General features: G+C 43.0%; 1 protein-coding gene across 3 annotated transcripts in view; it reads right to left on the reverse strand.

Annotated features, from left to right (window-relative positions):
* ankrd50 (ankyrin repeat domain 50) overlaps window positions 1-11,140 on the reverse strand; it is a 32,493-nt gene extending 21,353 nt beyond the window's left edge. Inside the window, exons 1-2 of one of the 3 annotated variants that reach the window (XM_067518358.1) lie at window positions 10,839-11,140; window positions 8,606-9,748 (exon numbers count right to left, since the gene is read on the reverse strand). In XM_067518358.1, the coding sequence (XP_067374459.1) occupies window positions 8,606-9,120 (515 nt within the window). In that variant the 5' untranslated portion in view covers window positions 9,121-9,748; window positions 10,839-11,140. The other 2 variants (XM_067518359.1, XM_067518360.1) reach the window with 2 other exon arrangements.
* Window positions 11,141-13,449: the final 2,309 nt, after the last annotated feature.

Here is a 13,449-nt window from a genome sequence, read left to right on the forward strand (position 1 = left end):
ACTTTAGCCTGATATTTTAGCCCAAGTTCATCAACCTTAAGCACATGGGAACAAACTTTGCTGGGGTGAAAGTCAGGGTGTGTGTACTGAGACGCCCACAGGCCATTTTTACAATGACTTCCCCTTAATTACTGAAGAGAAGTGCAACTGTCTGACAATACGCTGGAATACAACGTACCACAATTCAACAATATAGAATCTGAGATAGTAAAATGCTGATATGAAAGTCTTGCCGGAGAAACACGCCAGCATCGAAATGTTTACACCGAGGATTCACACTGCTACTTGCCTGTTTACAAGTCTAATACTCAAGTCTACAGCTTTTTGCCAGGTGTTTTGAAATCATACCAGACTATAGCACAACCACAGCCTCCTCCATCGTACTATAAGCAAACAATTTGCAAAGCATTTTTAATGGTTACTATTCAGGGATAAAAATAAAGCTGCTAATGATAATTCACAAATCATAAGGCTGCCAATTATATTCGGCTGATTTTAGAGTGGAAAATGACAAATCTCAAACTCCACAAAAACAACTTTTGACAGTGTTTGACAAACAAAACCCTCAAAATGTTTCGTTTTTCGTGAGAGAAAAAATTAAAAGAATCAACATTTAAATTTCTGCTTCAAAAATTTAAATGTTGATTCTTGTTGTCAAGCAACATCTCTTATAATCTACTACTACTACCACAGTTTGTATTCAAATCTTTTTTTTTTTTCCACACAGTTCGAGCTTCTTAACAGGAAAAAAAAGCAGTGTTAAGGCTCTTTCGTGATGTTGCTGAGCCTTTTAGAAACGCAGTCAATCACTTTTTCTTCTGGCTGCAGCCCACAGAGAGGCTGCAGTGCCATCTGGGAGCTTTGCCAAAAGGAATGTCCATCCACAGGGGTGACTGTGTGTGAGAATGGTTGTTTCTGAGGCCATGTTGCCTACTGAGACAATCAAATCCACAGTGACAGCAAGTGGGCAAAACAAAGAGCCATTCTTCCCTCACAATTCAGCTACTTTCAGGCTCTCAGAGAGTCAAAAGACAAGGACCACAGACAAAGAAAAACTGCATGGAACATGGGAGATGGAGTGAAACTAAGCTTGGGAAAAGCTGCTTTTGCTCGCCAGACAAACCTGCAGAACACCTGAGCCAGAAAATTAACAGTAACTGAGCCACACACCGTGGTCTTGGACATTTATACCAACTGTTTTAGTTCTTGCTCAAGTCCTCCACATATGCCCAAGTTGATGCCAATTGCTATTTAAGACCAGAAAAAAAAGGGGAACTGGGGAGGATGTAAAATGCACTCACCATCTGTCGTGTTGTGTTCGCAGCAGCAACGCCCGTCGCTCCCGCCACAATGTGCAAAGCGAAGCTTTCAGCGTGACGCTTAGTGAAGACGTCTGGGCCGACAGGGCAGCACTGGGCAGCGAGCCAGTGTCTTACAAATTTACACAGCTCATTTTATAGAGCGGGCGCAGAGCCTGAAATCCAACTTACTGAAGCACCACCACGCACCAACACACACACACACACACACTAATCAGGAAAGAGCAAAAGCTGAAGCACAGGGAGTAAAATATGCAACCCACGTCTGGCCTTGACACTGTTCGATTAAGGGAAGAAAGACCAACGGGTAAGTTCAGCTCTCAGCTTTATGATAGATCGCACACTGACACACCATGATTACTCAAAACTCAGGCTGTTTCATCAGAAGATCCTCCACCCATTCAGCATCAAGCCAATTTGGAGGAAGCCCGCTCAGCATCTTTAAAAAGCCGGTGCCACAGAGCCGAACGACAACAGCTGACTCATGCTCCGGCTCATCCAAAGTGGAAAAGACAACCATGTTGCAGATTCTGCCCTCACACTCTCCTATGCGATTCTTACATTATGCATAATGCTACTGCAATCATCTTGTTCAAAGTAATCACACTGATGAGGACAATAAGATCGACTGGTGAGGCTGAGGCTGTTTAACTGTATTCTTCCTGTTACATCAACCATATGCTCTCATTCCCTCCACAATCTGTTATCATCTCACTCCAGTGTTATCTGATTGGGCATAAACACCAAATATAAAGCTTTATTACACCAGGTGCTGGGCAAAGCTTATTTTCGAAAGCTTTTTAACAATCAATGGTTTGATGCAAAGTGGCTGCACATGAGCAGAGCTGCATTTACATAAGCTGTGGACAAACTTCTTTACATTCATTTCTGCTGAGAACCTTTCATTAGACAGATAACAGCCTTGCAGCAGTGAATTAGTTACTTAAAAAAAAAAAGAAATGGCCACCATATCATCATTTGTTATGTTCAGGTGGTGTTTTAAAACCTCCTTATTACACAACTGTTATTACATCATGACAGACACAAATGAGTCATGACAACATTTTCTTGATTTAGTGCACAGTTTATCAACTTCATTCTCCCCCTGACTTGAAGCTACTCTGCCCACACCTCCCATCTCAGTAAGCTAATTGCTCCATGACTAGTGCTGAGTTTTAGGACCTGGTTAACATTTGAAATTCATGTCTCAGTTCTAATGAATAATAATATTTGAAGTAATTCTGCCCAATACTGCTATGCAGCTGACCAATGCTCACCGGGAGCAACCAAGTTGGGGTTCAGAGTCTTGCTCAAGGACACGTCAACATGTGACCGGAGGAGCCGGGGATCGAACCAACATTTGCAGGATTGGTGGATGATCGCTCTACCTTCCTGCACCACGGGGTCGACTGTGGCGCAGGATATTCCAAAAGAAATGCAACACAATATGATGCCTTAGGAAGCGTCATTATGTGACATGCTAGAAAGCAAGCATGTTCCACTCCAGCCCACACCTCACTTACTGATGTCAAAGCAGGTGTTTTCTGCAAGCTGTCAAAGCTGATTACCTCATATAATGACAGATCAGCAGAAAACGCATCACTTTCGCATGGTCCTGTAAGTTTTTAAAAGTGCTTGTCACTGCCATTCTTTAAACATGCTGGACAAAGCGAGAATTTGATCTCAGCTTAATGGATTTGCACAATCAATTCTGCAGTGGATCCTGAGCAGACAAATGCATCGAGCTGTATAAGAAACAATGTCCTGGAGACTGCTTGGTCAGGGGAATGTGAGAAGCGCATGGCCGCCAAAAACAATTCTCTCTTTTAAGAACAAGCCCAAAATGGTTCTGCACAATCGTCCCCGCTAAAGTGCTTAAATATAAGTTGCTATCTGTTGAACTTTGAGTAAAGTCTTATGATGTTTTGTCTTTTTGTGATTCTCAGAACTGTCATGGGACTGGTCACACACAGTGATCACATTGTTCTTATGAGGCCAGGGGCTGCATGTAAGAGGGTCATCTGAAATCTAACCCATTCCCCCCCCTCGTAAAGTGCATCACACCAAACTGTTGCAGTTAAACTTTACAGTTCTCTCAAGTTAGATCATGCTTGCTTACGCTAACAATTCAAACTAATCATGTTGTGCAAAAGAATAAACACACCACACATCTTTTCTGTCCCCCACACATATACCTCAGACAACCATTCCAAATCCCCAAAGCTCTTCCAACCCAGACAAGGTGCGCATTCCTGGCCAGCTATCCAATACTGTCAAAGGAATCTGAAATTTCATCCTTTGCAACCCACTCCCTGGTTTTCCTGCCAGCACTCCTGCCACAGTTTGCCTCCATTACACTCTCTGCTCTCCTCCGCCACATGTGAATGAGCCCTTACACACAAACACTTTCACCAGGGCTGCACCACACACACACACACACACACACACACACACACACACACACACACACACACACACGTAAATCTGCAAGGTGTTCATCTGCAGCCAAGACAGGATTCTGTATATGGCTTTACCTCCATTCACCTTTACCTCTGGGGACAAAGGCCAGCAGTGTGCACTCTCTGGCACAGCTAACGTGTAAATATGTATGTTAAATCTACCAGTCAATCACTGTGCAACAATACATTTGAAAAAAAAAATCCCTATACATTTCATATACACCCTATACACCTTATTTTTATTATGATTTAAACAGTTCTAAGCATTTATCAGTTTACAGTGAGCAGACTTGCAAAAAGGATACTGCCATCTTTTACATTCACCAATATGAGTCGTCACTTATATAGTAAATGGCCACTTATATAGCACTTTTATCCAAAGGGCTTCACAATGTTGAATCCAATTCACCCATTCACACACACACACACACACACACATACACGGATGGCGGTGGCTGCAATGCAAGGTGCTCACCTGACCCACCGGGAGCAACTCGGGGTTCAGCGTCTTGCACATGGGCACTTCGACTCGTAGCCGGGACAGGTTCAGTGGTCCACGGACCACAGCTGCGATGGCAGCTGTAGTGTTGTTTGACATCGGCTTGGTCAGATAAGAAACCAAATGTGACTTCAATGTGTGCAGACGATGCAAATGAGTAGTTTTTAATGTATAATCTTAATAAGAGGTGATCCATTACACCCATTTTCCATCAAACCAAGTCTTTAAATTATTTTGCTACAAGCTGTTACATGAGCCTGAGCACGGCAGTATGGGTTTTGTTTAGTGAATGGGATAACAACAGTATGGAAACTAAAGCACATAGGCACATCCACACACACACACACCATCAGTCGGGCGCTGTGGAGACAAGAGACTGGCCTCAGATTGCTGAGTCATCGTTGCAGTTGAACCACCGCCGCCGTTTGTCCTCATCTGCTCAACTGGAGCTGATGTGTCACATTGAGAGCCCTTTTTTTTTTTGTTTCTAAACTGCAGTGAGTTTTCCACAGCTGTGCACCACATGAAAGGCATCAGACGGCTCTCGGTTATAGTCCTTTAACCCCAATAAGCAGGGCCGCCCAATGTGCAACAGTCAAAATGTCAAACAAAAGGAGAGAAAAAAAAAAAACGACAGTTCCCCCAGCAACTTATGAAAAAATAAATACATCAGTTGGTTTTACTTGAAATTTAAAATGTGCCCTAATTTGAACTGTGTTCAGAATCAGGCCAGACGCAGCAGACACGTTGGTGAAAACACTGGTTTCCTATAATGTCTCTAATTAAAGTAAACATCAGATCACAGGATGTCATCTTTGCAAACAGATTTATTTATACTGTATCTCTGGCTTGTTTTTTTCATATTTCCACTGAACATTTCCTTCATCTGCAAAAGCCAATAACGGAAAATTACTTGTCAAAAACTTTGACATGTTTGCTGTTCGCTGATAATGTCATGCCATCTTGGCAACTGACAACTTTTAAATAAATAAATACATAAATAAATAATCATGATCACTGGAAGCTACCAGGCTAGACATAATAGGGCTTTTCATTACTGACACTACTTATCTGAATAATCCACAGTTCTTCAGAACAAAGCAATAGGCAAACTTTTACAAAGTAGTGTTTGATGTTGCTGCCAGAAATAATCAACATTCTTATAGAAAGTGTATAAGCAGCAGCATCAATTTGTCCCACACATACGCAGAGGGGAAAAAAAAAAAGCACTGCCAAGAAGCTTCCAAGTCTTGTTCACAAATTTAAGCCATGGTCATTCATCATTTCTGAAGTCTGTGCCCTTTACAAAAAAATAGAAACTTGTCCAGCTGCAATTCAAGAATAACTCATGGCCAGTGGACAAGAGCCCAACAGCAAACCCATACAATGGTAAATGTTAGCTGCAAGGCAGCCTTGTCCCATCAGGCCAACACCTTGTTGCCTTCAGTTTGACCCTTATAGATCAATTCCATTTTTATGAAGTCGGCTCTTTTGTCCTTAAGGATGAAAGTGAGGTGTGAATACTTGTTAAAATGTCACAAATTCATTCAAGCTTCAGTCAAAACATGGCAGTGGCCTTGAAGAGCAAAGACAGAGATGAATGCAGATGTGATAATGGAGGAGAAATGTGCTTTGGTTTCGTCTAGACAGAGCATCCTTGATGGTATAACCCATGTATCCCAGACTAAAGATAGCAGTAATGGCAATGAGTGTGACCCATCCAAGCAGCCACTGTAACACAAACATCGAGTTTATTGTCTCAACAAGACATCAGTTTGCACTGGCAAACCTGAAGCAGAGGAAAGTCAACCTGAACACTGCCTTTAATCTGTCGAACTGCAGCTGGCAGACATCTGTCCGGCTAATGTAAAAGGAACAGTGTAGTAAGGTTGGATAATATGGCCAATAATGCAGTTTCCCTTTGGGACTAATAACGTTCAATAAATCTATATCAAAAAAACAAAACAAAACACACACACAAATACTTACTGATTATTGATTATGTTGAAACATTTGCAAACCAATCCCAACAACATGCATGCACATTGTCTTTATGGGTTATTGAGCATGTTTATCTATTGCACTAAAAGTGAAGGGAGGGTTTTTTCCAGCACACCATAAGCTGAATTAAGAAGTGCATTTAGGCAACGTTAGCAATCAGGATAAATGTAAAAAAGGTCAAACTAATGGTGAGAGTTCGAGAAACAGAAAACAAATGACAAGTGGCTGGATCCCAAGCTGGCAACAGAAACGCTTATGTTAATGATTTTCATTAACAGACGGACTCCTTTGTCTTTGATTTTACTAAAGTGTTGGCGTCTCGCAATCACTCACTAGCTATCATTTAAAATCACATCTGGAGGTGGTGGGGAGGCCACAACCTTCCCAGAAAAATGAGTGCTGGAAAAGAGCCTTAACTAAGTACAAACTGAATAAGAAAACACTTGTTTTAACTGGGGGGGGGGGGGGGAAGAACCCTCTGTGAGTTTTTATCTTAGATAAAATTTAGTCATGCTAAATTTACACTTTTCACATTTCCATTTTCTTTTGTCTTTTTTTTTTGTAAATGTCACTCTCACATACAGCTGACAATCTTGGCTTCCCGTAAACCTGATCAGCATCTACACCAGCAGGAGAGCTGTTAGGATTATTTGTGTACAGCTACAGATGGTTTTACACCTGAGATAAGGCCTTCACAAAAGTGTTTATTTGGGTGCAGCTGATACACATGTTGTGTGTGTGTGTTGTCTGCAGATTTAGGGACCAAGACCTTGACTTGTGATATAGAATATAGAATATTTACTTTATGGGGCAGCTTGGGCTAATGTGACAGTCTGCAAAAGGCCCACGATCATCCAGCGTGACACAGAGCAGGCCTGAAGTGACAGCTTTGTTCCAGCCGGGTTCAGTCTTTGTTTATGTCCTTACAATAACCTGTCTTTTATCCGAGAGGGTCAGACTCAAGTCACGAGTCATCGGTAGAAGCTGCATGATTTCGAGCAGATGACAAGAGGAGCAGCGAAAGAATGTGCTTTTAAAAAAAAAAGAAAAAAATAAAGAGTTTGGCTTGAGCTCTTGATTCCGGTGAGCATTTTAAAAAATGATTTACCTCGCTGAACGTTTGACCTACTTTTTTTTTCTCCTCCTGTGTGTGATGTAGAGACAGAGAAATAAGCGTCACCAGATGGCTAGACAAGAAGCGTGAGTGTGTTTTCAGTGCTGCATTCCGCTCTGTGTTGCATACACTGCCTGACCTATACTATGCAGTGCAAATTGTGCAAGTAACCCACATACACACACTCGCGGGCTGCTCCTTTTAAAGCCTGTTCCCACAATAACAGTCCATCCTGACTGTGCAACATGCCCGGGCAAGGCGCTGGAAGTCCAAAACCCTACTGTACTTCAGTTTCACATGTGTACTTCGTGTTTCTGCAGCACATTCTCTCAGATCAGCCGGTAAGTCAGTCAGTCAGTCAGTCAGTCAGTCAGTCAGTCAGTCACACTTCAAAGCCGATCCAGCCACCTGAGCTCGTCTGCAACTTAAAAATATCTGACCTTTCTTAAATCAGGCACTTAAGCAGGCACGGTCTCACCCAGCATGCCACACTAGGGGGGGGGGGGAAACCAACAAAACCATGACATCAAGTAAATAGAGAGGCTGTTGAGGCGGAGCTATGTGATGAGTGTGAGCAGCAGTAAAAAAAAAAATAAAAAAAAAAAAGGGTGGGGGTGCATGAGGGTCAGGAGGTGGAGAGGGAAGGGAAGGGGGGGGTTGGCTTTGCATTTTACATTTCTAGGCAAACCAAGTTCCCTAGAGTACCTGGAAGCACCAGACTGGATAAAAAAAATAAAAAATAAAAAATCATGTTTTTACACAAGAGCTACAAGAGCAAGTGGCACAAAGAGCAAATGATATGCAGCTTTTAATTTTGAACAAACAATAAATATACCACGTTTAAAACAATCAGTTACTTCCATTAGCCACTAATCCGTGGCTCTTTTCTAACTGCTTAGGCCGGACAACGTCAGCAAAATAAGGAAACTTCTTAAAGAGACATTTTCAAGTTGTTATTTTGTCCAGTTATTAGTCTGAAAATCATGTCATTACCGTTATGTAATGTATAATAATACAAAACTGAGAATTGCAGCTCATCCTCACACCGAGGCTTTATTTTGTGGAGTTAAGTGATGGGTTGTCGTGAATGGTTTTCTTGCCGAACAACTAATTGTGAGCAATAATTGTATGGATACGTTCTTCGACAGCGTACACGTGTGCTAGCCAGTAAAGGTAGAGTGGAAGAGGAGTGCGTCTGTGTGCGAGTCCTTACCTCTTGAAAGCCTCGGTTGGGTTCCTCTCACACTCTCCAGGCTGCAAAGTGCTCTGCACAGCCGGGTCACGCACCTTCTCTTCGTACCCTGGCACCAGCCCGCTGCGGCAGATCTGAGCCACCAGGCCTCGGATAAACCCTCCAACACACAGCGTGTCCGAGTCATCCGCGCGGCAGAAGTGGAACGCCAGGCTCTGTTGGTGTAGCCCCCGGTGGGTCCCCTGCACAGACGTGGGCCACAGCAGCTCTGTGCACAGTGCTGTTTTCCCACTTCCTGGCCCTCCCACCAGCAACACCCCCCACGAGATACCTGACTTTGTGGATCCTGCTGTCAGGGTGCTGGGGTTGGACGGCCCCCCGCTGGGTGCCAGAGGGGGCTGCTTACTGGGAGTGCTGGTCACTCCACTGAGGTTGTTGGTTTTCTCCTGGAGGCAATGCTGGATTTTATGGAAGACCCACTCCCGGCAGTAAAAGCGCTTCCCCTGCAGCAAACTGGTTTGGGCCATTTTGATCATATGCTGCTGTCCACCTCTTCATAGGGGTCCCTTCATTCTGCCCCTCACATTGTCAGCCTCAACAAAACCCGGCTGTAAGCTTCAACATCCATTACAGTCGGACGGAAACGTACCCCTCGGACAGCAGGCCCCCCTTTAGCCGTTACTTGGTGTTGATGTTAGGGAGAAGCCAGTCTGAATGCAACTTAAGGGAAAGTGGAGAAAGAAGCAGAGTTGCTGCAGATGGCAAGAAAGGCAGCCGAGCTGTGGTGCGTTAGCAAATATCTAGGTCAAAATAAAAAAAATAAAAAAAAAAGGAAATGAAAATTAAGGCTCAAACCATAGATTTTCCACCAACTTTTTCCACAGCTTTCCCACTGGTTGAACTGAGTGCTCCTTGTTATTATGAGTGTGTTGCTTCAGCATGGCGCTGGGCATGGCAGGGCACCCGGCTCTTGAGTGCATCCACTGGCAAACTCAAGCCGCCACCGCTTCATACAATTAGCCATGGGAGTTGCTGATATATTTCCGCTGATGCATTTCAGATGCTACTGGGGGCGACCAAAGTGTGTTTCCATTACATTAGCAAGGAAGAGGCTGCCAGTGCAGAGTCAATTTCTCCAATAATATACTACGCCTGGCTGTCTCCCTGGAAAATAGACACAGAAAAAAGGATAAAGTAGAGCAAATACACGTTTCATGCGGTCTGATGTTGCAGTAACAGTTGAAGACTAATTTTACATTGTTGAAATTTAGGCTCAAGTTGGAAACAAATATGAACAGAAATATACACTATATTTACTGGTTCCCCGTGATGATGCACATTACAGTCACACACATTTTACAACATACAAAACAGGGTTAACCCCATTTCTGTAGCCTACAAGCGGCGGGCAAGTTCCTTTTCAGTGCTCCCATCCTCCACAACCCACATCACTGGCTGCCCACCTTACAACTACATTCTTGGCACAGGTTTGTCCAGTTTCTCTAGTCTATCCACTCATCTCCTCTTCCTTCCTATGTGGATTCAAATCCCAAACAGTCCACATCCGTCCTGAACTAGAGGGGGGAGGGAGGGGGTCAAATGAGAGGCCCCCCGTTCCCCTGCACTTACGTTATAATAGTGCACCTAAGTGGGCTTTAAGGCGTTTTGAGGTGACAGAAATCACACGGACGTTAACCGTCCATCAGTAATCACTAACTGATGCAAATCTTCCTTTTTGGTCTTTCCAGCCAAGAAAACACACACAGTGTTTGCTGGTGACTTTGCAACGCTGCCAAATCGGGTTTTACACCAGCTGCGATACATTTCCACCTTTGTAGGCTTTTTTTTTTTCCCCTTCCTTGGGCGCTTCCTGCCTCCTCTACAAAGCTTTCCGCACCAATGTTAAATAGACCAAGGGTCAGTTGGGTTTGGAAACGGGAAGGCTTGAGAAATAAAATAAAAAACCTATGAGAGCGACACGAACGGAGCCCAGCCTGACTGAAGTCTTTTGTACGGCCACACAAACCTCACCCAGCACATACATGGGATCCAGTTTCCACCTATGAGGCTTTAAAAGCCCCGACAGACTGAGCGCGCGTGCACAAAGGAGAGGGGATCAAACGCAAACGAAGCCCCTCGCGCTGTCGCAGTGGACCCGGACTCTTCCGTTAAGCAACTTCAATCCGCACAAGCGAGCAGCGTTTCACTATTTTCACGCTACAGTTTGTCACAAGCCCCGCGGTTTTCCTCTCACCTCTTCCCGAATCCTCCCGCTGTGTGGTTTTTGTTTTTTGGTAACGGAGGGGGGGGGGGCGGGTGGGTGCAGCGGTGGTCGCTGTGTCCGTAGTCAACACCCTCTTTTTTTTTTAAGTCCACGTTCCAAACCAAAAGCTCCGGCGGAACCACCGTCTGCTCCGGGGCGATTCAGAGCCCAAATCTCTGCATCAGAGGAGCGTCCGTGTCTTTCTTTGAATCACTCCTTTCTGTCGCTGCTCCTCCTGCTGCCCGACACAGCTCCACACTGAGCGCGGAGACTCCCCGCCTCCAAACACGCTCTACACTTCTTCTCTCCCCACTGCACGCAGAGCGCACACGCCGCTGAAAGGCGCACGGCCTTATGGGACTTGGAGTTTTAGCGTCCCGTCGCCATTAGTGAACGACAGGGCGGCGGAAAGTGTGGATTGTTAATGATCTTCCCATACGAATGTAGGTTTACCGCTCTAAAAAAGAATTAATAAAATGAGCGTTGACTTTAGAAGTAGCATTAAAGTTTTACATAATCCAAAAATGATAAGAGCAGCATTAAAACACATTTTTGTGTATGGTGAAACAACCATAACGGAAATAACATCGGTATTAAAACCGCATGTTGTCTTTTCGTTTTCTTTTATTAAGTGTTAAAAGTGTTTAAGTGTACATTATTTGAGGATGATACAAAAAAATATAACAGGAAAACATTTGTATAAAGTGCTAAATGAAGTAAAAAAGGTGGTTTGATATGAAGAAATTATCCTCGAATCTGAACAAAATATCTGATATTTGGTATTCGAATGATCGATAAGGTGTGAAAATAGGAACAGATGGTGTAGACATTGAAGGTGTAAATGAAACAATGTTTACGCATGTCACCACTGACATCGCACATAAATGTATTTAAAATCTACATGAGAACGCTTTGCATAGACTATACTGTTCAATTGTTGTTCCATACATCACTTATTGTGTAGAGGTTTGGGCAAATGCGTGTAAAACTCACTCTAATCTAATTTTAATTTAATAAAAAAAACTTTTTACAGAAGAGAGCTCTAAGAATGATCACAAATGTTCTTGTCCAGAACCCTCAAACCACCTGTCTCTCAAATCGCAGTTAATGAAATTTGATGAGCTAGTAGACTTTCAAATTTCTCCGATATTATATAAAGCGAGTAAAAATACTTCTTTCAAAGGATAAACAAAATGGATTTCGAGAGAGAGAGAGAGAGTTGTTATAACGTCAAAGGACCCTTTATGTTTAAGATCATCAGAGCCAGAACAAACTGTTTCAGTCAGTTTAATGGACTATTGCTTGAAAACTACTAGATATCTTTATTTATTGGGGATATTAAGAGGATTAGAATGACACATGTGTTGTTCTCTACATCTAACCCATCCAGCTGGGAAGCAACAAGCAGCACCCAGGGAGCTAACGCTGAGTGTCTCACTGAGGGACACACCTAATGCTCGGGCTGGGATTTGAACAAGTGTCAGAGCCCGATGCTCATCCTACTGAGCCATCGGGCTGCAGAGAAGAAGCCCTTGTTTACACTGTCAGTGTCAAACTAACAAACACACACTTTTTCTTTAATTTTGAAAACATTTCATTCATTTTCTTGAACTCGTTTGTCATAAAGTCCTCAAATCAATACACTGCCTCCAGAAATAAGCTACTGTATGCAGCATATGTGCTATTTCCATCCTCTCTTGTACTGGATGACATGATGTGCACAATGATATTGGCTAAAATAGGGTCAATTCCTCCTTTATCCATACTGCACATTCTGTTGAGGGTTGTGAGGGCTTTCTCTGGGCAAAAGATGTGGTAAAGCCTGGACAGTAATAAATCAGGTAAAGGCAAAACAATCAGCTAGTGCTGTTCCAATTACAGAAACAAACACAAGATATCAAGTGTAATGAAATTAACACCCTGCTGTGAAAAATGTCACTGCCCGAGGCTTGGAGGTGCTGTATATTAAAAAATTCCCACATTTGTTGATAAATAAGTTCAGACTGCATTGCAGGAAAGACTGTTAATATAACGTTGGCCAGCTGTGCAAGAACATACACTGAATAAATTATGTTTTCTACAAAAAAAAAACGCCAGATGTTGTCATCGTTAATGAGCAGCTGGCAGCTTTGTGTTTGCAAACTAGCTTTTATTTCTGACAGTAATACAAGTTTATTCACTATCCTCTAGCATAATAGTTATGGCTGATTCAGTATTTGTATTTGGTAGTGTTTGACACTTAGCTAGACCACAAGATTACTACTGGTAGTCTTAATATTGTCATAGAGGAAAAGGGTCAGCGCGGCCACTCTGAGCAGTCTGCAGCAATATGTGAATCACTGTGGGCACAGGTGGTAAAAGTACGCAAACAATGCAAATTTCAACTTCAAGTACCACTTTAAATCTCATGTGCAAAAGAAAAAAAACAATGGATATTAAACCTGTGATGGTTTTTAGTGATCCAGGTTTAAAGGTTGCGCCATGTCAACATGTCAATCTTTCTTCTTGGTTGGAAACATTTCGATACTCATCCAAGCAACTTCTTCAGTCTAACAATGTATTTTAAACAATAATGATTAGGATGATTATGGCAAACATGTGC

Source organism: Channa argus, chromosome 10 (assembly GCF_033026475.1).
Source record: "Channa argus isolate prfri chromosome 10, Channa argus male v1.0, whole genome shotgun sequence".
Classification (NCBI taxonomy): Eukaryota; Metazoa; Chordata; class Actinopteri; order Anabantiformes; family Channidae; genus Channa; species Channa argus.